Here is a 25,667-nt window from a genome sequence, read left to right as displayed (position 1 = left end):
AGTCTATAGATCAAAATTTTTAAACACATGATTCTTAAGCGCTGTGTTGCAATACACCTGAATGCGTCCCAACATTCTTGGAAATTCTATCCAGATGTTTCTTCAGATTAGAAGATGACTACATCCTAGACAAAACCACCAGCGGAGGATGGCGGCGGGCATGTTTAAAATCAACGTAACCATCGTGACCATCGAACGACAGCCCAGATCGTATGCCATACTCCCAGACGTTCTTCTATAATATATTTTTTACCTCTTAAAGAGATCAATGTCTCTGATGTTTGATTACTAACCAGATCTTCCGTAACTGGGGACGCGGTGGCTGAGTGGTTAAATTCTCGACTTCCGAACTAGGAGTCCTGGGTTCAAATCTCGGTGAAGACTGGGATTTTGAGTTTCGGGATTTTTAGGGCGCAACTGAATTCACACAACTCTAATGGGTACCTGAATTTAGTTGAGGAAAAGTAAAGGACGTTGTGCTGGCCACATGACACCCTGCTCGTTAACCCTAGACAAAATAAAAAAAAGTTGATCTAAACATCCTCTGCCCAATAGATTGCAAGGTCTGAAAGGGAAACTTTACGTTTTCTTATCTAACGTAACTAATTAATCTCGAACCAAATTTGTCGTCATTTCATGTATAAACATGACCAACGTTTTGGTTCTAGGTAATAACATCCCTACTAGCTGACAGTAGGAGCTGGGTTTAGGTCTTATTTGAAGTATTTTATTTTCAATTCTTTTCTTTTTTTCGTCCATTCTTCATGATTGATTACAGCAGTAAAAATGTTACCCATCCGGCTCAAGGGTCGATGTTGTGGCGTCACCGTCATGAAATCTTAATGAGCCTGTCAAATAGTCGAAGTGATCAGCTGACCTAATTATTGTTTTGAACCCGTGTTCACAATACCACCTAGACTTGCCAGGCCAGCCCTGTACTAAGGTATAACAGAGAGTGTACACATACCAGAACTTAAATTCTTAGTGATACTGTTGTTCATTGGCAGATCACTCTGGAGGAGAAGCATGCCAAACAAAAAACGGCTGGCTTCTCTCCCCTCAAAGCGAAGGTCTGATACAATTTGTTGTACACAGTATTGGTCCCACTTCTCATTCTTGGATAAAGTCGAAACGTGTCTGAATTATTCATGGTCGAAGACAATACACGAATCAATCAAAAAATTAACCTATTAGTTGGTTTACTAGTGGTAATTAATTAGTTTTTTATTATATATAGAAAAGGGGAGAATAATGTTGCAGTATTGAGTGATATGGCAGTGATTGTGCGGTCCTTTCTCTTATAGAGACTTTTTAAAAAGTGTTTAAAAAATATTTTGCGTGTTTAAAGAACAAAAACAAACTGTGGAATAATTTCCTGTATGACTTTCAGATCCTGCACCCAATGACTTTCAGTTCCGGTATTGAAACTAAAAATTGCCGACAGATTATAATTGACGCTCTAGCAAGACGGAAATGAGCTCGTTTAAAAAAAAAACAACGAAATGCTGCTTACAAAGCATGGGACAGTATAAACAAATCATGCGTCATAGCGAAGCAATAAAAAAAAAAGAGATTCTCATTCACAGAGCAATGATTAATTCGATATTGATCTAGGACAGAGTTCATTCATGCGTGACGCAACACAGAGAGGGCGTGGTGATGGAGCCATCCCGCTTTGTTTAGTCACGTGACTCGAATGGGAATCTGTTTATCCATGTCAGTGCTGTTTATTAGCTACAGTGAGACATCCATTCATTTAGTCCTCATGAAAACTAAACGTAAAAATTGTGTTTTAAATATTTCTTCAATGGTCATTACTGTCTCATTTACAGAGACGTTGAAACTTTGTGGATTCATGCAGCCGCAGTGAAACCTGTTGAAATCCCTTATTTTTTTGAATTAATAGAGGTCCAATAAATATTTTCTTTATTGTTTGTTTTCATACAAAAAATATAAACGTTTAACCAGTTCTCATGATTAAATCATGAACAGAAAGTGTTTTTTTAATGGCTTTGAGTATTGATTCAGTTAAAGAAAGATGCTTGAGGTTATGTATGTAGGTCAAGAATTTCTTCAAGTATGTCACTGAATGAAATCAAATGACCATTATTGTAATCAATTTAGAAACATCCCCTTAAGATATAGAGACAGACAAGGGAGTCTCATAACTTTAGGGCAATCACTCAAGCCACTAAAGTCTAATAACTAACAAATATATTAATAGATAAAAACAATTGAAATAAATGGAGAAAATCCAACCATCAACACCTACATTTCTTTCTATTTAGGCCTACCTAGAGCTTAGCCGGGATCTACCATGTCTTTTGTTCCTCTCTAGATCTGTCAAATAACTCCTGTGTGGAACAGTGAGCTAGTGCGCACCATATGCGTCGTTGTAAGAGCAAAGTAAGAACAATAAATATTGGAAAAATGGTTTATAAAAAAAAATTGTAAGAATTTAACTAGACAAGACTTGGCCACAATATAATTAGACAAGACACGGCCAGAATATAATTAGACAAGACGTGGCCACAATATAATTAGACAAGACACGGCCAGAATATAATTAGACAAGACTTGGCCACAATGAAATTAGACAAGACGTGGCTAGAATATAATTAGACAAGACTTGGCCACAATATAATTAGACACGACTTGGCCAGAATATAATTAGACAAGACGTGTCCAGAATATAATTAGACAAGAATTGGCCATAATATAATTAGACAAGACTTGGCCACAATATAATTAGACAAGACTTGGCCACAATATAATTAGACAAGACGTGGCTAGAATATAATTAGACAAGACTTGGCCATAATATAATTAGACAAGACGTGGCCAGAATATAATTAGACAACATCTGGCCACAATATAATTAGACAAGACTTGGTCACAATATAATTAGACAAGACTTGGCCACAATATAATTAGACAAGACGTTGCCAGAATATAATTAGACATGACCTGGCCACAATATAATTAGACAAGACACGGCCACAATATAATTAAACAAGACGTGGCCAGAATATAATTAGACAAGACCTGGCCAGAATATAATTAGACAAGACGTGGCCAGAATATAATTAGACATGACCTGGCCACAATATAATTAGACAAGACACGGCCACAATATAATTAAACAAGACGTGGCCAGAATATAATTAGACAAGACCTGGCCAGAATATAATTAGACAAGACGTGGCCAGAATATAATTAGTCAAGACGTGGCCACAATATAATTAGACAAGACTTTGTCACAATATAATTAGACAAGACTTTGTCACAATATAATTAGACAAGACCTGGCCAGAATATAATTAGACAAGACGTGGCCACAATATAATTAGACAAGACGTGGCCACAATATAATTAGACAAGACTTGGCCACAATATAATTAGACAAGACGCCCTGACTAGTAAGGGAAAATAGAGGCAATGATATAATACAGAATGAAACAAGAACCTTTTGCCTAATTAATATTAGTGGAAATGTATTCATTAGACACCCTTGCAAAATCTGAGAATAAGCCAAAATATACAATATGCCATTCTTTATCAATGCTAGGTTGAAAAAAAAAGATTAATTGGCATGTCATCTTTTATCTTTCTCAATCTCAGGTAAACATTTGGAATTCACAAGTCATGGCAGATATAGACACTTTTGAAAGGTGTGTGTAGAAGTCGATACCCAGCAAAGAGTACCATCAAAAAAAGGCGGGAAAGTCGAGATTAGGTAACAAGCTAGATCGTCTGCTTGACAAAGTTTGCCAAACTAATAAAAAAGTAATTAATTTGAACATTGGCTTATAGCTGTATCAAGAGACAGAAAGACAGAGAGAGAGAGAGAGAGAGAGAGAGAGAGAGAGAGAGAGAAGAAGAAGAAGAAGAGAGAGCGAAAGAGAAAAAAAAAGAAGACAGACAGAGATAGAGAAAGAGAGAAAGAGAGAGAGAGAGAGAAAAGAAGAATAAGAGAGAGTGAGACAGAGCGACAGAGAGGGTGAAAAAGAGAACAAGAGAAAAAGAGAGAACAAAGAAGAAGAGAGAGAAAGAGAGAGAGAGAGAGAGAGAGAGAAGCGCGCACTCGAGAGAGAGAGAGAGAGAGAGAGAGAGAGAGAGAAGCGCGCACTCGAGAGAGAGAGAGAGAGAGAGAGAGTGCGAAGAAAGGTGACTGGAAAGGTAGAAGAAATAAATAAAATAAACTGGCAGCTGCTGAAGTGTACAAATGACCTGACACAACGATAGTCAGACTTCTAGAATGTGTGTATGTGTGTGTGTGTGTACATAAATGTGTAATAATGTAGAGGTTTGAGAGTACTGGTTCTGAGTATCGATTTATATACACAAAGTTCAAAGTGCATATACCTACCTCGATGTCTGCATTCCAAATGTAAGTGCATTTAGAAATTATATAAAATTCTAGAGCAGGGTAGACAACTTAAAGTTTATCACTAATACTGAGAGATAATAGGCCGTGAAATGAATCTACCAAAATACCAAATAATAATTTAAAAAAAAACCACAACTTAGTCTTGTCTTGAGCATAATGTCTGAGTTGCCTGAGCCAGCCAGGAAAACCAATGACTTGGCAGAATTTAAGTCATTGGTTAACATGCATGACTGAATGCATGAGGCGTAGGACGTAATCATCTGCTTTTTTTGAAGTAACGTCTGTATTATATAAGATAACATAAGATGCCACCAGTGAGTTGTCATGGTTACTGTGAACGTATGTGAACTGTCTCTTTGCCTTCAGCTCTCTATCGCTAATATACCTTTGGCTAAGTCTTTAACGTAGTGAGTTCAAAGTCTATACCAGGAAGTCAATCATCGTGTAAAGGTTGTATTCACCATATTTGTAGTGTGCCTATTGTTTCACATTTCATTGTTTGTTTGAAGTCATTCATTATTTATCGATTTAAAAAAATATATTTGAATTTGACATTGCCAAAATCTGGACATATCTAGTTCCAACTTGAACTTTGTTACTAGAAAGGGCTCCCTATTTGAAAACATTAGGATCTTGAATAAGTAGCAACTATAAATACTTCCACTGTGATCGTTTTTTTTCTTTCTTGGAGTTGAGGTGGCTAGCGGTACAGGCTTGGCTTCTGAATCGGCGGCCCCACGTAAAGACTGGGATTTTTAGTTTCGGGATTTTAGGGCGCCTCTGCGTCTATCCATCTCTAATCTGACAGTAGTTGGAGAAAAGTAAAGGCGGTTGGTCACTGTGCTGGCCACACGACACCTTTGTTAACCGTAGGCCACAGAAACAGATGACCTATTAATATTTAGTTGACAACAGTGCTTTTGTTTATTCATTGTCCTTGGCTATTCGCCTTATTAATCTCACAATCTCTTGTACTTTGAATTTTCTTATGTTTTTATTTTATATATAATATATACTAAATAAATTTATTAAATAATATATAATGCTTACGATTCTCGTTCTGTTATTGTTTGTTATTGCTTAAACTCTGTACACCGGATCTTAAAAGCAAAGAAAACAGAACGTAGAGTGCAGATAACTCTGTTTAAAATTTGGCTTTCCAATTCCCAATATTAAAGAACACTGGACCTACACGTATTAACTGTCAATTTTAGCCCAATTATTTATGTCCAATTTAGGTTATAAAACTTATGTGCCATAGTTTATTTTTATGTGTGGGATATTTGGGGGGAGATTCCGTCAAAATACTTTATGCGCAATTCAGAAACTTTAAAATATAGTTTAAACGTCCGATGGTTGTGTAATCCATTTCTTCGGCCATGTTGTATTGTCTAGTGATATGAAAGTGGAAAGAAGGTTTCTATTTGAGAGATGTCTTTCACATTAACCCACAGGTCGTGTCGTCAAGCGTTAGGTCTAGAAATTGTTGGACTGATTTATGGCTGGGGTAAGTGTATGCAAGCGTTATACTCCACAACATGAAGGGGCGCAAAGTGGCTGGGGCGAGAAGCTTACAATGGGGTGTTTGACACCCTTACCTGTCAACAAGAATGTACGGATGTCGTAATTCAAGGTTCCCTTTATGTTAATCATAGTAGAACACTCAGCCCGTCAGAAAGAGGAGAAAGACAAAGAGAGAAAAAGAGAGCAAGACAAAGAGAGACAGAGATAAAAAGAGAGAGAGAGACCGAGAGAGAAAGAGAGAGAGAGAGAGAGAGACAGAGTAATAAAATAAGAGACGAGGGAAAATAAAGTAAAGTTATGAATATTAAAAGTCAGTGTGTTTAAAACTAAACGAAATAAAATACAGACACATAGAAATTCCTGTACGTATTAGAATGTATCCACTTATTCTATCAGCAAGCATTTTGAGCAGGTAGTGGCTTGTCTCTGAATTAGCCAGGAAAAAAACTAAAAGTAAACACAATTTTGTACAGATTTAATTAGCAAGGACGACTAGACATTAGACCTGTAGATAAACGACTTGAGAGTCTAGACTTGCACATTGACAGACTATACACTGGAAGTACTTTGCGATAAAAATTTGTTTTTGAAGCAAGGTCTTTAGGTTATTTTTGGAGCAAGGTCTTTAGGTTATTTTTGGAGCAAGGTCTTTAGTTGTTTGTAGAGTAAGGTCTTTAGGTTAGTTGTGGAGCAAGGTCTTTTGGTTATTTGTGGAGCAAGGTCTTTAGGTTATTTGTGGAGCAAGGTCTTTAGGTTATTTGTGGAGCAAGGTCTTTAGGTTATTTGTGCAGCAAGGTCTTTTGGTTATTTGTGGAGCTAGGTCTTTAGTTATTTGTGGAGTAAGGTCTTTAGGTTAGTTGTGGAGCAAGGTCTTTTGGTTATTTGTGGAGCAAGGTCTTTAGGTTATTTGTGGAGCAAGGTCTTTTGGTTATTTGTGGAGCAAGGTCTTTTGGTTATTTGTGGAGCAAGGTCTTTTGGTTATTTGTGGAGCAAGGTCTTTAGGTTATTTGTGGGGAAGGTCTTTAGGTTATTTGTGGAGCAAGGTCTTTAGGTTATTTGTGGAGCAAGGTCTTTAGATTATTTGTGGAGCAAGGTCTTTAGGTTATTTGTGGAGCAAGGTCTTAAGGTACATTGTGGAGCAAGGTCTTTAGGTTATTTGTGGAGCAAGGTCTTTAGGTTATTTGTGGAGTAAGACATAAACTTTGTCAGTGATACATAGACAGAATGACTGACTGACTAACCGATGCACTGACGGACGGACGGATGAATTGATGAATAGATAGATGGGTGAGCGAATATATAGATGGATGAATGATTGGATGTATGAATGGATGGATGAATCGCTAGGTAGATAGATAGATAGTTAGATAGATAGATAGATAGATAGATAGATAGATAGATAGAAAGAGAGAGAGAGAGAGAGAGAGAGATAAATAGATAGAAAGATAGAGAGATAGAGATAGAGATAGATAGATAGATAGATAGATAGATAGATAGATAGATAGATAGATAGATAGATAGATAGATAGATAGATATAGAGACATATTGATTTATTGATTAATAAAAAGAAAGAAAAACTTTGAAGATAATCTTTACTCACATTGATAGGAGAAACACACTAAAGAAAGAACATATAGATCTACCAGCACTCGCCGTGAGATTAAAAGATAAGATAAACAAAACATGATAGGAAAAAAGAAGACAAGGAAACGATATAAAACAAATAATAAGAAGAACACTGACTTACCATGGATCCTGTGTCTGTTATAATGTCTGCCGTGGCGCACGTCGTGGTGCTGGCCCTTTGTGGGCGGCACCAGTACCGCGACGCCCAGGATGACAAGCGAAGTCACGGCAGCTAAAAATTTGGCTACAGCTATTCCACCAGGGCTGGTATACTCCATAATGAACGCCCCCACCACCCCGCGAGCACACAAGCAATCACCGCCAAGGACGAGAAGATCGCCACACTGGATGTGGCAGGACATGCTGCTTCCATAATCCCATAGTGAACATCGAATATACTTTTTTCCCTCTCTCTGTTTCACTGCTAGATTCTAAATCCAAAAGAAAATGATTCCTCTCTCAAAAAACAAACAAACAAAAAACCACTTTGCTTAGGGCGAGTTGAACACAGCACTCTCCAGAAATATCACTGTGCCAGAAAAGAAAACAACGTTATTGTGACTGAAGCAAAAAAATAAAACCCCAGGTTATTCAATCCGCTAGACACACCGCGTGGAATCATAGAATCCCTCAACAGACACTCGTCGACACATCAACGTCCGACGCTTAGATTCCGTAGCATTGGTCAAAACACCGGCAACACTCCGAGTGAATAGGGGAGCAAATGATCCGAAAGCAAAACGGTATTTAATAGGTAGTGACTTCCCCTTGCCGCTAGGTCTAGCTTCATTAAACAGTCACACCGGTACAGACGTGGAAATAAAACCCCTTTTTTTTTTTTATTATTTCTTTCCAAGTTTTCTTTCTTTTATTTTTAGCTTTCACTTTTTCATTCTATTTGCCCCCACTGTATGGATTATCTCCTCCTTTTTCTTTCTTTCCTTTCTGGGTTGTCTTTTCAGTCTAGGCCAACTTGCTGGTTTCCAGTGGTAGAGACGAAACGGTTACAAAAGTGGACGTCAATGTTGGCCTCTCTTTAGTCTTGACGTCTTCACACTGGGGAAGACAAAAAAGATTCTTTTCTTAAGAGCGAACAGAAGTAAGAAGAAAAAAAAGAAAGAATTGTGTAAGAGATCTCTTCAGACTTTTCGAAGTGGTCCCGTCTTTTAAAAAGTTGTCTTCCCTTTGGTTAAAAAAATATATACTGATTATCTCTCTTAGGAAGAGAGGTGTGATGCGGAGATTTAACAATGATAGTTAGGCCCTACTAATTAAAGCAAAGTATAATAAGCCCAGGACCACTCTACTAGTACAATGTTATACGTGAATTGAAGACAGAATTTCAAGTTCAAGACCCCTCTACTAGTACAATGTTATACATGATTTGAAGACAGAATTTCAAGTTCAAGATCCCCCCTCTACTAGTACAATGTTATACATGAATTGAAGACACAATTTCCCTACAGTGAAACTCTGCGTGACATTTCAGGCAGAAGAGAAAAAACACATTTCTATAAGGTTGATACTCAAGAACGCACTTGAATATATCAGAAATTGAAATCAGGGGGAATTAAAAGTGACTTTCAGTGCAGATTGACACTTGGGGGTGCTCTCCCCTCGCTGCCTCCTCCCACTGTGACGAGGTATTAAAAAAGTCGACTACAGATTATCACAGCAGTGTGGAAAGTCGACGTGAAACTAGTGGTAGTGACTAGGCTCCCAGCTTGAGGGGAGGGAAAGGAAGGGAGAGCTGTGAGGAATGCAGACGTTAAACAGGCACCGACAGAAGTTTTGGATACGTAGAAAAATGTCTTTATTTTATTCTTCCAAAAGTTTTGCAGTAGCTAAGATGTACCCGGTGTTGCTCATCGATACTTTATAATATACTTTTCAGAACGTGATGATTAACAGGTAAAAGAGAAAAGGAATGCATATTAATTAGAACGATATACATAGTACTTATGATATTTTAAACTTATAATCGATTTTTAAAAATTCATGTTATCTGAAAAGAGAAGAAAATGTTATCTTTCGAAAGAATACAAGATAATACAGATATTTGTTATAATATAGTGTTTGTATTTAGCAGATAATGAAAAGCAAAATCTTTTTAAAATTATCAATTGGGTTACTCTAATACAGGGGTCTCAAACACGTGGCCCGCGGGGCCACATGTGGCCCGCGAAACAATTTTGTGTGGCCCGCGGCCACGTCCGCGAATTAAAAAAATTAGATACAATTTACAATGACCACATACAAGCCGTGAAATGATTTACAACTGCACAAATCAGTAAATGAGGTGTCCGCCCACTGCAAGCGAAGATTCTGTGAAGGCAAGCTTTGTTGTTAGCGAGATGATAGCAAAGGCATCACGACCATTCACTGAAGGCCAGTTCGTAAAAGAGTGTATGCTACAGGAGTGTGAAATTATCTGCCCCGAGAAAAAGAAACTCTTCGAAGGCATAAGTTTGTCTGCGAACACAGTTGCAAGCAGGATCACCGAGTCAGCGACAAATGTTCAACAGCAACTGATTGCCGCTGCAAAAGACTTTGTTAGCATATTCCATTGCACTAGACGAGTCTACTGGTGTAACAGACACCGCATACTGTGCCGTATTCATTCGTGGGGTCGACGAAAATTTTAACATTGTTGAAGAGCTATTGGACTTACTACCCATGAAAGGAACGACGAATGGACGCGATGTGTTTCAAGAACTGGAAGCTTGTATTGACAGGAGTGGGCTACCGTGGGAAAAAACTTGTTTCAGTGGCTACGGACGGTGCACCAGCAATGTGTTCAGAGAAGGTTGGTGATGTTGGATCAATGATAGAGAAAAGGAATCAGCTCATCTTGGCGGGAACTTTTGCAGCCATACACTTCATTCTGCACCAAGAAGCACTCTGTGGCAAAAGTCTACAAATGAAGAACGTGATGGATGTTGTCGTGAAGACGGTGAACTTGATAAGTGCACAGTCAAAGATAGTTTGTGTCATTTCTAGCTGATTTAGAAACGGAATACGGAGAGTTGCTGTATCATACGGAAGTCAGATGGTTGAGTCCTGGAAAAGTGTTGCAGAGATTTTTTGAACTGAGACGGAAAATGGCATTGTTCATGGCAATGAAAGTAGGAGACATACCTCAGCTTAGTGACCCAATGTTTTTGTCGGATCTTGCTTTTCTTACTGACATCACGCAACATCTCAATGCATTCAATTTACAACTACAGGGCACAAAGCAGCTGATTACCGTGATGTTTGACCGCATCAAATCATTCAGATGCAAGCTGACTTTCTGGGCCACTCAGCTGGCAGATGGAAACCTGGCTCATTTCTCTTTTCTACAGAGCATTACGGTTGAACCACAGCGCCTGAAAAACTACGTATACATCCTCTCCAGACTACTGGAAGATTTTGAACACCGCTTTCAGCAATTCACTGCTATCGAATCACAGTTTTTCCTTGTTGCCACTCCGTTCGCAGTTGACGTGAAAAACGTTCCAGAGGAAGTCCAGATGTAACTACTGGACCTGCAGTGTGACACTTTTCTGAAGCAAAAATGCGCTGATGTTGGTGTTCCAGATTTCTACCAGTTTCTTCCCAGAGAGAAGTTTCCAAACTTATTCTGCGCAGCTGCTAGAATTCTAGCGATGTTTGGGAGTACGTACGTTTGCGAACAGTTTTTTTCCAGAATGATCAACAAAACAGCATTACGATCAAGACGGACTGATAAGCATCTGAGAGCAACCTTGCGGCTTGCCACTACAGGCCTAACGTCGATGGTCTGGTCTCTGCCAAACGCTCTCAGCTGAGTGGACAGACACATGAGTGACGAGCCATCTGCAGTAGGCCTAAAAATTATAGTTGTTGTTTTGTGGGGAACTACAGTTTCTGCTTTTTAATAAGTGACAGAGACAACGTCAACTTATTTTAGTAAACTAAACTGCCTGTGCATGTAATAAACTACAATAAATGTAATTAATAATTATAAAAACTTTATTTTAGCATTTAACTGCAGTGACAGTAGTATTCGTAAAATTTAATGAAAAAACATTCGCTTTTTGTGGTGCGGCTCGCTGAATGGTTGTTACTTTCCACTGTGGCCCACATGCTGAAATGAGTTTGAGACCCCTGCTCTAATATAAACGATGCCTAGCTGAGCATTCACACACATACACATCATGCATAATTCCAGTAAAAAGGGGAGGAGACTGTGTATAGAATAAAATAGATAATAAAATAAGATGTCAGGGTAGTAATGTATACATTAACGAGTTATCGGAACAACTTCAAGAATTTAAGGAAAGAAAAGTAAAATGGTAATAGTAATAATAATAAAAATATTTCTCAACTATTTAAGATTTTATTGCATTTTTTTAAAATGTTATCAGTAATATTTATACATATTTGTATTACTAAATTAACGTTATAGCTCTATTCCTATAATAATAACTCTTTAAACAAAACAGTAGTCCAGGGACTCTAGATTCAAATCGCACTCGCCGTCATCCCCGGACGTTCCGCGGGAGGTTGGGGCCATGACGCCATAAACGTCATTTCTGGAGGAACATCCAAAACGTCTTAACTAAAAAAAATCTGATCAAATTGGGACGCAATCGTTTCGGTCCAGTTAACCGACTGCTCCAATTAACCGGATTCAGTTGTATGATAGGATTGCTTCGATACTTTTGGATCCGACACGAATAAGCGACTGGTCCGATTAACCGGTTTTGAGCGTAATCGCATGAACAGAAGGCGCAATAATTAATATATCAGCAATTCACTCGAAGTTAAAGAAGAACGATAAGGCGGCCATACTGTAATTTAGTGTCCTGTTAGTTGGCCTATTGTTTTAACATTCATTGCCTGAAAAGGCGGGGTGGAGGGTAGGTGAGAGGTCATTTCCTTATCTAGTGACCAAGAAAAGATTACGATTAATTCTGGTACTTCCTGCTCGAGTTCTACAAGTGTTTCCAGGAGCAGACGACATTGACGTGTACACAAACACCAGGGCCGAATGTCACGTGAGCCTAGCACAACAAGAGTATTGACTGAACACACCAGAGCAAAATGTGAGCCTGGTCATTCATATTACGTCAACGACCGAGACGCAACAATATCTTGATGAATTCTTGGGAACGAGACAGAGGATAGCGCAAGGACAGAAAAAGGGGCGGGAAGAGAATGAGAAGCGACAAGGACTAATTGACAAATAGACTAAAAGGTTAAATGACCAACCGAGTTCTTTGGTTACACTGACTCCCAAACTTTAGTTGTGGTAGAGAGAGCCGAGTTATTATAAAGGTTAGCTATAGGGTCATTTAGAAGCGATTTATAATGTGAACGGATTAAGCCTCGGTTTTAATGATGTCTTCATTTCGCGTTTCCCTTTAACTCGATCTCTACACTCACAGATGGCTGCCTAGTCGTGCGGTTTGCGCGCTGGACTGTCGTTCAAATTTTTCGATGGTCCCGGATTGAATCCCTGCTCGCTCCCATCCCCCGTCGTCCTGAGGAAGGTTTGGACTAGGAAGTAACTATCTTCAACTATGAAGGAGCCCGTAACATGTAAAACATTTTACAAACAGAGGCACATAAATGATATTAGATCATAGTTTCGTTAATAAAATAATACTAATACAAGTGCTAATAATAAATGGCAATGTCTTGGATTCCGAAGACTAAGGATAAGTGCAATGTTGCACATGAACTCCCAATCCCAGTTGCGACTTTCATATTTTCACTCATCTTATGCGGACAAAGTCGATGTCTGTTGGGGGTCTATTTAAGTTTTCTTTACACTTTCTGCGTTTTGTCTGCTGCAAGAAATGTGCATCCCGAGGCTTATGCCTTCACGGGCATAGAGGAAAGTAGCCGGAAGCAGATGGCTTCTGAAAGACGGAGCGCTTTCACGAAGACTATTAATAATAATGATAATAATAATTATATTAATTATTCTATGCTTTGAGATTAAGCGTTTATGGAAGTTATCTAAAATAACAATATACCCCATTGTTATATCAACCGAGGGGACAATAACAACTGACCTCACAGACACCTTCAAGGCCCTTTACATTCCTAGGAACATTCTCGTTGCCTGCCAGAGGGCGGTACTGCTGCAGACCTGCCACATCACCAACAAATTTCTCAGTGGAAACTGATAGAAGGACTACAATGAACTTTGTTTCTTTGGAACGAAGCTCAACCCTGGCAGTGCCAGAGACTGAAGATTAATTCATTTCCGCAATAATAAAATAACAACTACTACGGGAATGTCTATGATTCCGAAAATAAAGAAAGAGCAATTTACGATTCTAGCAATTCTCAGCAGTGACCACATTAGAGGAAAAATCATCCGGTATAAGACTATTTCATTACAGAACTGTCTCATGAACATAGTCCAACCGTGTTTACTCAAACCACTTTAAACAATAAAGCAGGAAGATGTCGTATGTGTCTGTGGAGACCTGGCTGTGATCTACATATTTTGCAACACCTGACTCATACCAGGTAAACAATAGACAGTGCGATGTTTATCGTATTGTTTATTGCAAGCGATATAAAAAAAAGTCTGTACCTTGCAGGCAAACAGATCTTTTATACAGCATACACCTTCGTTTATCGCTTATAGTTCATACTTTATTACAGCTGAGAAGCTGATATGAATAAGTTATTGCAGTCTCGGAGACAAGATGACAAATGGTGGAGTGGTGTTTTGTTGACCTGTGCGAGACACAATGGAGTCAAATAATCTTACAGAATGTGATCTTAGTAAATATTGACTTTCTAGCCATTTTTTTTTGACATTGTAACTTGCCGTCGGCCTAGGTGTTTTTACGTTCAGAGTTAGTGAAATGTTTCAGGTGCCAATTTCACGAGGGCGTCTCTCTATCATGAAAGTCACGCGATCAGTCAAGAGAAAGTTTTGTCTTCATGGCACGAGGGGGGACCAAATAGTAGAAGGAAACACTAGCCAGGTACTATTAGCCAGGTACTTTTATCCAGGTACTATTGGCCTGTTACTATTAGTTTATTTGAAGTTTAAACGTTAAAAAAAGAAATAATGAAGGATAGTGTAAGTATATATACTTATTAATTGACTAAGTTTGAGTTACGGGGGATCATCGGAGCGAATGGAGCGAATTTTGAGCAAATTTCTACCTCCCTTTGCGCCGACTTTTTCAAAATCGGTTATAGCATATAATGTTTATAGATGTATCGTCCTAAATCTAAGATGTTGAATTGTGTCAAACGTAATGATCAATTCTTACAAACAAACCTAACAATCATCTTACAAACAAACCTAACAATAATCTTACAAACAAACCTAACAATAATCTTACAAACAATCCTAACAATCATCTTACAAACAATCCTAACAATCATCTTACATACAAACCTAACAATCATCTTACAAACAAACCTAACAATCATCTTACAAACAATCCTAACAATCATCTTACAAACAATCCTAACAATCATCTTACAAACAAACCTAACAATCATCTTACAAACAAACCTAACAATCATCTTACAAACAAACCTAACAATCATCTTACAAACAATCCTAACAATCATCTTACAAACAAACCTAACAATCATCTTACAAACAAACCTAACAATCATCTTACAAACAAACCTAACAATCATCTTACAAACAAACCTAACAATCATCTTACAAACAAACCTAACAATCATCTTACAAACAATCCTAACAATCATCTTACAAACAAACCTAACAATCATCTTACAGACAAACCTAACAATCATCTTACAAACAATCCTAACAATCATCTTACTAGCAAACCTAACAAAGAAATGTAAATTCTATCCACAACTCAAAGTTTCCAAATTTATATTTTCCGAGTCAAAAAATTCTCGAAAACTGAATCAAATTTCTTAAATAATTATTCTAAATTTCCTATATTGTATTAGACTCACTATCTCACTGGTACTAATCCTTTCTATAGCTGTATTCTAAAGATGTAGATGACAATAACTATTCTCTCCAATCTAAAACAATATTTCTTATCTTACAGCTAGTGAATACCGTTGAACAGAATGCACATAACGCATGACGTTCTCCCAAGTAACGGCAATAAAAACAGTCGATACAATTTCCTTTTTGTTGAGACATTGAAATGTGAAAATATCTTGAGAGAAACATTTAAAGCATGCAGGAAAAATTCTTGTCCAATGACTCAATAGCATTTTAATATCTAAGATAGCACAATTTAACATCAACTAAAAACGAATGAACATTTAGCGTTGTCTTCTACCAAGGTAAATGACATTTGAAACTTTCTCAACAGCATTTTATTTTACATAGTATTCAAAAGGATCTGGATGAAATCAAAGTGGCTGTGTTCATTTGATTTTGTTCGTAGATATCTCGTGAGATGAATGGGATATGTCAAGCAGGTCACAGATTGAACGCAGGTTTGTAAGTCCTTTGACCCAATTCAGAATCATCTATTGGACTATCTAATATTGAAATGATTGCAAAACTTTTTAGTATTTCTTTGGATACATAAACTGTTTCACATTATAGGACTAGTGTAAGGTAGTCATATTAAACACTGCACTCATCATTAATCTTCGGAATCGAAGTCATTGCCAGTATTATTATTATAAGAGTTTATTCATTAAGATTTACATTAAGATTTAAAAAATCTGAATTCTGCTGCAGTTTTGTTATCAGTTGGTTCTTGAATATGTGGCTCTTCGGTTCAGGCTGAAAGTCATAATTAAAGCATGGGGTTGAGAGATGGGGCGCTTAGTTTGAGTTTGTGGGTTTACAGTTTAAATCCTGAAGCTAACAACAAACAATGTGTTTCAATATGATATCGCTGTTAGTGCAAGGCAGTAATTTAAAACACTGCATTAATCTGATACTTGATAGGAATAGTTTTGTTAGACCTTGCGCAGATAATGAACAACATTGTAACTTTTTTTTGTCATTAGAATAAATAGTAAATTTTAATTTATCTGTCCCTGGCATTATGGATAGTAAAGTAAGACTAGAGAAAAGAAATGTAGGTCACCATGGCACTCTTGGACACTGAGAATACTTTAAATGACAACCTAGAAATATCGACTTTGAAATAACAATCCTAGAATGACAACCTTGAAATAACAAATTTCAAATTTTTTAATGACAATTTTGAAATAACAACCTTGGCATGATAACATTGAAATGTCTACCCTAAAATGTCAATCTTAAAATGACAACTTTTGCATGACAACTTTGAAATAACCTTTAGAAGGACAACCTTGAAAGGACAAAAACAAATTAAAAAAAAAGTCTGAAAGTACCACATCTGCGATCAACCAAGTTACCACATCAACCACACGCAGCCCTCTCAGAGTTTCTCCACGTGCACATGTCTCTCTCATTATATCTTACTAAAAACGAGCTGCACTAAAAAAAAAAAAGCGGTCAAATTGTAACCCAGAAGACGCCATTAGCCAGCAGATGTTGGAAGGACATGCTAATTAAACAAGAGCGGTCATGTGATGCTGCCACAGCAGTGGTCTCAACATTCAGCAGAAATATAAAACTGGCAGGATACAGAGCTAACAAAATAATTCCAAGATCCAGACATACGCCTCTAGCTTGTGGGGAACACATTTGGAAACAAACTTTTTCACTATTTATAGTGCTGCAATAGTTTTCTTAAATGCTTCCAATGCACGTAAGCTCTTTATTATTAGTGACCTTGTGAAGAGATGAGTCCGTGATTTATGAAGATAGGTACCTTAATATTTGTGTATCTAACAATTTGTACTTCTAACATAACATTACTACTCAAGGATCCTAGGTATCACATTTAAAGACCACATCACAAACAAAGAGATTAGAGACAGGGTTAATATAGTGATCCCCCACGATACCTGTTAACTATGGTAAAAAAATGCAAGTTTAAAATCTATGGCCATATTACACGATCTTCGGGGCTCGCAAAGACCAGTACCAGGATAAAGAAGAAGAGGCAAACAGAGAAAGCGATGGGAAGTCAAATAAAAGAATGGACGGCCCTGCCATTGAAAGATATTTTGTTTAAGGCAAAAAAGAGAAAGAATGGAGAAAGGTGGTAGACAGATCTTGCATGGTGCCCCAACGGTCCAACAGACTAAGGGATAGGTAAAGGTAAAAACATTGTTACATTGGATGTGGGGAAAGGTGGCTGTTAAATATGATACGTAAAACAAATTTATGAACAATTCTACAAAAAAAACATGTTTTTAACGAATATATAAACACAAATTTTTATAGTATTTTAGGCTTCATATTAACTCAAAGGATGTTATTCACAATCATTGATTTCCCCAAGTCGTCTATTCGACTTAATTCAAGGCTACACTATAACTAAGACTTTTACATGGCTCTAGCAACAATCAAACTTAGGTATTTGTGTATCAATCATAAATTAAAAAAAAAAAAAAGATTTATAGTTGGTTCATTCATGGTTTAGTCAAGACTTCTAGATCTACATATTAAGAAAAAAAGTCAAGTTTCCCTTTCAGACCTTGCGATCTGTAAAGGTCATCTGTTTCTTTGGCCAACGTTTAACGAATGTGTCATATGGCCAGCACAAACGCCTTTACTTTCCCCTACATTAGAGTGGGGTGGACTCAGGAGAACCCTAAAAATCCCGAAATTAAAAATCCCAGTTTTCACCGAGATTCGAACACGTGACCCCTCGGTTCGGAAGCCAAGCGCTCTACCATTTAGCCATCCCGCCCCTTAAACTACATGGTATAGTCAATTACTTCTAGCTAGTTGCACCAATGCCGCTGTAATCAAACAAAATACACGTGCTCTATGAAAGTGCTTACATATGAGTTCGTTCATTGAAATTTAATTTCTTGGGCGCTAATCCTCAAACTTTAAAATAATCAACACCGAACTAGGTCTCGTATCAATTAAGGAACTGACCTACTTAAGAATGACAGAACTAGACTTCAGCTTGGTCACTAATTTGTTCCATTTCCTTCTTACTGACCGGTAAGGGGGGGGAGTAGGTCATTGAAAGAAAGAGAGCCAAAGGCAGAGAAGTGACAGCTAGGAAATACTCCAGACAACTAATGGCCAACAATCGATTCCAATGGTACGTCAGGCAATACTGGCCCGACTTTGGCGTACCTTTGCATATCCCAGAGAGAGAGAGATCAACATGGATGAGGTTACCTTTCATGCTAAGTATAATGATAGAGCTGATGGACAGAACGAAATGTAGACAATGGGTGACAATGACCTTACTTTTTGGACACTAACAAATGAATCAATGCAGGCATTGGTTGACAATGATTTTACTTTTTAATTAATGAATTGTTACTGATGATTTACTTGTGGAAATACAAGCCTTACTTCTAGATCTAGTAGGTCTTGGTTTGACACACTCACTAATGACATTCAGTCTTTAAAAAATTTTTCTATCTCGGTTAAAAACCTAAAGAAAACAATTTTCATCTGCGCTCTGTGCTGTCGTCTCAATGGTCGATGCTTCAAATCCTGCCCGCCGCCAAAACCCGCACCAGCTAGACTTTTGGGGTCACGATGTAATAATCTTCAATTCCGAAGAAACATGTCAACTAATATGAAAAACATTAAAATACATTTTTTAACGATAATAAAAGAAAAAAAAACTCCTTTATACAACGTATAGAGCGATTGGTTTTCTCTTAAGAACTAATAAGTATTAGATTTTAAAAAATACAAAGCAATATTTTCTTTGTGTGGTCAACGAGCTAGTAATTCTTTTCTTAGCTAGTTTCTTAGAAGTTTAAGACAGAAGCTGGTCTACAAGTTCAAGACATAAGCTGGACTATAAGTTCAAGACATAAGCTGGTCTACAAGTTCAAGACATAAGCTGGACTATAAGTTCAAGACATAAGCTGGACTATAAGTTCAAGACAGAAGCTGGACTATAAGTTCAAGACATAAGCTGGACTATGTATAAGTTCAAGACATAAGCTGGACTATAAGTTCAAGACAAGCTGGACTATAAGTTCAAGACATAAGCTGGACTATAAGTTCAAGACATAAGCTGGACTATAAGTTCAAGACATAAGCTGGACTATAAGTTCAAGACAGAAGCTGGACTATAAGTTCAAGACATAAGCTGGACTATAAGTTCAAGACATAAGCTGGACTATAAGTTCAAGACAAGCTGGACTATAAGTTCAAGACATAAGCTGGACTATAAGTTCAAGACAGAAGCTGGACTATAAGTTCAAGACAGAAGCTGGACTATAAGTTCAAGACAGAAGCTGGACTATAAGTTCAAGACATAAGCTGGACTATAAGTTCAAGACAGAAGCTGGACTATAAGTTCAAGACATAAGCTGGACTATAAGTTCAAGACAGAAGCTGGACTATAAGTTCAAGACATAAGCTGGACTATAAGGTCAAGACATAAGCTGGACTACAAGTTCAAGACATAAGCTGGACTATAAGTTCAAGACATAAGCTGGACTACAAGTTCAAGACATAAGCTGGACTACAAGTTCAAGACAGAAGCTGGACTACAAGTTCAAGACATAAGCTGGACTATAAGTTCAAGACAGAAGCTGGACTATAAGTTCAAGACAGAAGCTGGACTACAAGTTCAAGACAGAAGCTGGAAGTGAAAGAGATTCATTTTGCTCATCAATTTCCTTCACGACTATAATAAAAGCCAAACTTAGACCACTAGAAGATATTTGTTTGTATCTTGTCGTACTTCTTCGTATCTCACTGTCTTTCTTCTCTTTCCTTTCTTTTTTCCTCTATTTCCATCTTTATCTTTCTTTCCTCCTCTCTCCATCTATGTGTTTAGATCTCTCTCTTCCTTTTTTCCCCTTTCTCTCCTTCCCTTTCTCTTTCTCTCGCTATCCTACTTTCTCATTTCTCTTTTCTTCTCTCACTATTTCTTTCTTTCCCTCTTTTTCTCTTTCTTTCTTTCTCTCTTATACTCTTGTATGCCTGTCAATGCCTGTACACACAAGAAAGTATTTAAGCAACAAAGCACTTGATACTATCTAATTAATTCTGGTCTGAATTCTTTAGAGAAAGTGTCTGGCTGTTTAACTTGATGGTTGACATGTCAATGTGATTACCTAACAAAAAAACTTACCTGGATCTGTACCAATCAACATGTCTCACCTGAACGCTAAGAGATCTGACACCTCTCCTGCATTTGTCTGTTTGATTTTTTATTCAATACTCTAATTGTTTCGCCAGGAAAACGTTTTATGAGGGTTAGTGTTCATCATAATTGTCGTAAAACTAAACGAAACTTATACAAGTCACAAGAAGTTAACGCATTAAGACTTATCGATGTGTGGGTTTACATAATTTCGTCACAGTGCAAGAGCCCTTCTTGCACTGTGATTAACCCGGCACTGCATTCTGTCTTCTTTATATCATGTCTGCTTCTGCTATCTATCCACCCATTCATCTTTCGTTCAATCTATTCACTTTTTTTTTGTGTTATCCTCGTTTAAGGTTCTAGCTATACTTGTAATCTTTCTTGGTTGTTAATGGTCTTCAACTTTGTTTGCAAATTTTTTATGCGTTTACACCTTTGTCACGACTTCTTGAGCACCCTACGCCTCGGCTTTGTCAGTATGTAATTCAACACATACATTTGTCTATATATAGTCTATAGATACAGAGGAGTAAGTAATAGAGAGGATACAAAGAGATACAGTCTTGCTCCAGTAAAACTAATTCAGCTAAACTTGCTTTGGGTTTCACTTAGAGCATGCTAGGGGTGGGGGAGCTTGTGGCGTTTTCCTCACTGTAAGGGGCGGACACTAACTACTCCCAGTTTATAAGAACATGTACCCCATAACCCATGTGTGCAGGACCCCACCATTTCAACGTCCAGAAAGGGGTACTTGTGAAGTGTAACCATTGGACTGGGCTATATCTCTATTTGGACTACCCTATCATTTGCTACCGGCGCCCTTAACTCTTTTGGTGATGAAGCGCCCCAAACAGTTTTTTTTTTCAGTACTTACATGTGTGTGTATATTAGATCAATCACTAAATGGAGTCCAGTCTCCCCCCCCCCCCCCGGGCTGTCCTACTTTTATTTTAGTACGAAACACTATCACTTAAGTGCATGGCTGATGTCAGGGTATGTTGTTTGCACACAAGTCATCTGGGACTTGTCGGCTGGTGTACAGAATTTCAGCAACAAACTGATCGAGTTAATTGCATTGCATGGTTGGCTTGTCCACCCAAAAGGGAGACAAAACACAATATAACATAAATGTGTATCGGAAGACAAGGGCAGACAATATACATCACCAGTTTCCCCAATGTTCTGACTCTTCCCCCCCCCCCCCCCTTTTTGTTCTTTTGTCTCTCCTACATTTGAAGCAGCGATTCCCCCAAAACTTCTAGAGTTGTTATTATTTTTTAAATGTAGTTATCTCCCATGGGAGTCTGAGAGTTTCAGTATTGCTAAAAGCCCCATTTCCCCCCAGTGTCTGCCAAGTGGTTAGCATGTATTCTTTTTTGTAAAGCATTGACTGGTAAACAATAAATAGATCGGTTTGATCCAGGCACAAGGTGAAGCTCTTAAAAGTGTAGCTAGGAGCAAGCTGAAAGGTGTTTCAGAGGTAACACAATAATAGACTGAATCATTTTTAGATTTCAGAGACGCAGTTAAGAACTTGTCGCGTAATATCACTGGTAAGTATCTTATCTTATATTTTAGAGATGTTACCTCAAAAAACAAAGATGATAATTACGTCCTACACATTTCATGTATCAATCTTACATGTTAATCAATGACTGAAACTCTGCTAAGTCGACGGTTTTCTTGGCTGATTCAGGCAACCCATTCCATTCTTTATTGACGCTAGGGAAGAAGTAGAGTTTGTTCGAATTTGTTTTAGTGTATGGAATAAGGAATGTGCATCTATCTTTGTGTCTTTCTGAGTATTTCATTAGGTTTTGTTTTTCTATTTGTAAGTTATGGTTTAGTTGTTTTTTATATATATATTATAGCTACTTTACTTTTTATTCTTCTGTCCTGAAGTGTCTCTAAGTTTAGGGATATATTGATGGTGCTACTCTAATCAAGTTAGAATATTCATTTGTTATAAATCTGAGTTCTCACTGAAGACTAAACTTCATCAAATCACAACACGTAAAGCTCTAATGATATTCTAGATTCTAGTACTAGTTTCTGTGACCCAAGACGTCCTTACAACAGAAAAAGTTCAAATTGTTTGACAACCATTTTCAACATGTTCAACACATCACTTTTCATCTCCAGCAGTTTACCAGCGGTACTCAAGGAAGAGGTCATCGGATAGGGCTAAAACAATAGGACAACAAAATGACTTAGGAAAGTTTTTAGACCATCAACACTTTGGGCTGCTTAAAGTCTTCGTAGAAAGATTTCGATAATGTCACACTCTCTTATGACAGCCTATCTGGAATGCATAAAAAGAATTCCCAGAAGCACAAGAGAACTGCTAGTGAATCTGTTGTAGACACAACCAAGGCTACTGAGAGCAAAAGAAGTAAGTTGTATGGAAATTCATTTCGAATGTCATTCTGAGCTCAAAATGAAAAAAGTTTATTGGTGCTTAGTTTCAAATAGTCCTTTGTGTTAGTTCCCAATTTTGACATCTAGGAAACACTAAATGGCTTTTTTGTGTTAACAAGGACATTGAAGTGCACGAACATTTGTTTCTTATAGACGTCAAGAAATGGAAGAGGTATACCTACACTTGTTCTTCCAGACAACTTAAGGTAAGTGTGTAGGCTAGATATGTGTATCGGCAGTTGTTTAATCTTTCAATCCCCTAGTCACTGTAGACTTGTATATCTCTTTACTTATCTTTACTTTTCATCTAAAGAGCTCATGCACATTTCGATACAATTAATGTGTAGAAATGCACTCACTTAATGAAAAGACTACAATGTTGGTGAACATCTTTCCTTCACAAGCACTCTTCAATTAGTGAAAATGTTTTGCGTTGTCCTAGTTGTTTTGTCCAAGCTTCATCACTTGTATTCATCAAGAACAAAACACAACCTTTGTGAATCTGTTCTCATCAAAACAATTATCTTTACTTAAAAACCTTCTAAGAGATTCCTCGTTAAGACCAAAGGCAGTGATGTGTTTCTTTTTCTCTTGATATTTTTTAAAGTCATGTATCGAAAGTGTTGAAAGTCGCTGGAAACATACGACGAACAGACACAATGTTTACGTAAGTTGGTGAACAATGGAAATAACGGTTATCTGTGTCGGTGCTTTGTACACCATCGTACTCCTGTATTGTACACCTTGACGATGTATTGTACACCAAGATGATTTATTGTACACAATGACGATGTATTTACACACCATGACAATGTATTGTACACAATGACGATGTATTGTACACAATGACGATGTATTGTACACAATGACGATGTATTGTACACAATGACGATATATTGTACACAATGACGATGTATTTACACACCATGACGATGTATTGTACACAATGACGATGTATTGTACACAATGACGATGTATTGTACACAATGACGATGTATTGTACACAATGACGATGTATTACACACCATGACGATGTATTGTACACAATGACGATGTATTGTACACAATGACGATGTATTGTACACAATGACGATGTATTGTACACAATGACGATGTATTGTACACAATGACGATGTATTACACACCATGACAATGTATTGTACACAATGACGATGTATTGTACACAATGACGATGTATTGTACACAATGACGATGTATTACACACCATGACGATGTATTGTACACAATGACGATGTATTGTACACAATGACGATGTATTACACACCATGACGATGTATTGTACACAATGACGATGTATTGTACACAATGACGATGTATTGTACACAATGACGATGTATTACACACCATGACGATGTATTGTACACAATGACGATGTATTGTACACAATGACGATGTATTACACACCATGACGATGTATTGTACACAATGACGATGTATTGTACACAATGACGATGTATTGTACACAATGACGATGTATTGTACACAATGACAATGTATTGTACACAATGACAATGTATTGTACACAATGACGATGTATTGTACACAATGACGATGTATTGTACACAATGACAATGTATTGTACACAATGACAATGTATTGTACACAATGACGATGCATTGTACACCATGACGATGTATTTTACACAATGACAATGTATTGTACACCATGATGATGTATTGTACACAATGACAATGTATTCTACACTACACCGATGTTTCGCACAGTGTCCACGTATTGCACACGATACTGAAGACTTTCCAACGAAAACTGACTCCATTAAGCAGCTAATTACATTCTTGACAAAACACTCAGTTGTAATCTCAACATTAACAAATTTCCCTAAAAGCTTGCATGTGTTTTGGATGATAGGAGCGTAAAAAAAAAGAAATGATAATTTCTGCGAGATGCCAGATTTATCAAACTTCTGAGACTTTATTTTTAGATATTACGTTGCTAAAAATAGTTTCTGGCACGTGCTAATACAAAAATTATAACGTTACTGATATGCTTTTTTTTAAATAAAAAATTTCATTGGAGATAAAGTCAGTCAAAAATGTTACATGTATCATTAGAATTAAAGTTTAAAGTCTAACACTTAGTTTCTTTAGAAAGGAACTTAAAAATTATATATTAATCAACAAGCAAATTATATTAACACAATGAAAATTAATTAAAACAGCTTTTCGTTACTGGTCCACATTACAGTAGTGTAACATTGTTTCGCAACTGTTAGATCTGTTAAACGACAGTGGCTAAATATTGGAACATGTTATTCACAATTAATAAATAGATTTACTTGTTTAATGAAATTCTATCAAAATGTTTAAAATGTTATACCATACTTAATATCACAAGGAAAACATGTAACCTGACTTTCAGATGTTTACCAGCTGCATGTATGTATAGGATCACTGCTTTGATTAAAAAAGATTTAATTGAATTTAATTTATTGAATTTGTAGCTAGCACCTTAATACCAGGATGCCAAGCAAAAGTTATTGTTTACCAAATGACGACAGTATTCAGGCATAATTGAAATCTCACATGTAAATAATGTA

The 25,667-nt window shown here is 37.2% G+C and overlaps 1 protein-coding gene across 8 annotated transcripts in view; it reads right to left on the bottom strand.

The window, feature by feature from the left end:
• Positions 1-25,667, bottom strand: part of LOC129923933 (zwei Ig domain protein zig-8-like) — a 297,168-nt gene that overhangs the window by 138,390 nt on the left and 133,111 nt on the right. For all 8 annotated transcript variants that reach the window (XM_056017139.1, XM_056017129.1, XM_056017123.1 and 5 more), the window contains exon 2: positions 7,663-8,597. In XM_056017139.1, coding sequence (XP_055873114.1) covers positions 7,663-7,903 — 241 coding nt within the window. In that variant the 5' untranslated portion in view covers positions 7,904-8,597. The remainder of the gene's footprint in view (positions 1-7,662; positions 8,598-25,667) is intronic.

The sequence above is a fragment of the Biomphalaria glabrata genome, chromosome 1, assembly GCF_947242115.1.
Source record: "Biomphalaria glabrata chromosome 1, xgBioGlab47.1, whole genome shotgun sequence".
Taxonomy (NCBI): domain Eukaryota; kingdom Metazoa; phylum Mollusca; class Gastropoda; family Planorbidae; genus Biomphalaria; species Biomphalaria glabrata.
The sequence above is the reverse complement of the archived record's forward strand: the minus strand, read 5'-3'. Positions and strand labels throughout refer to the sequence as shown.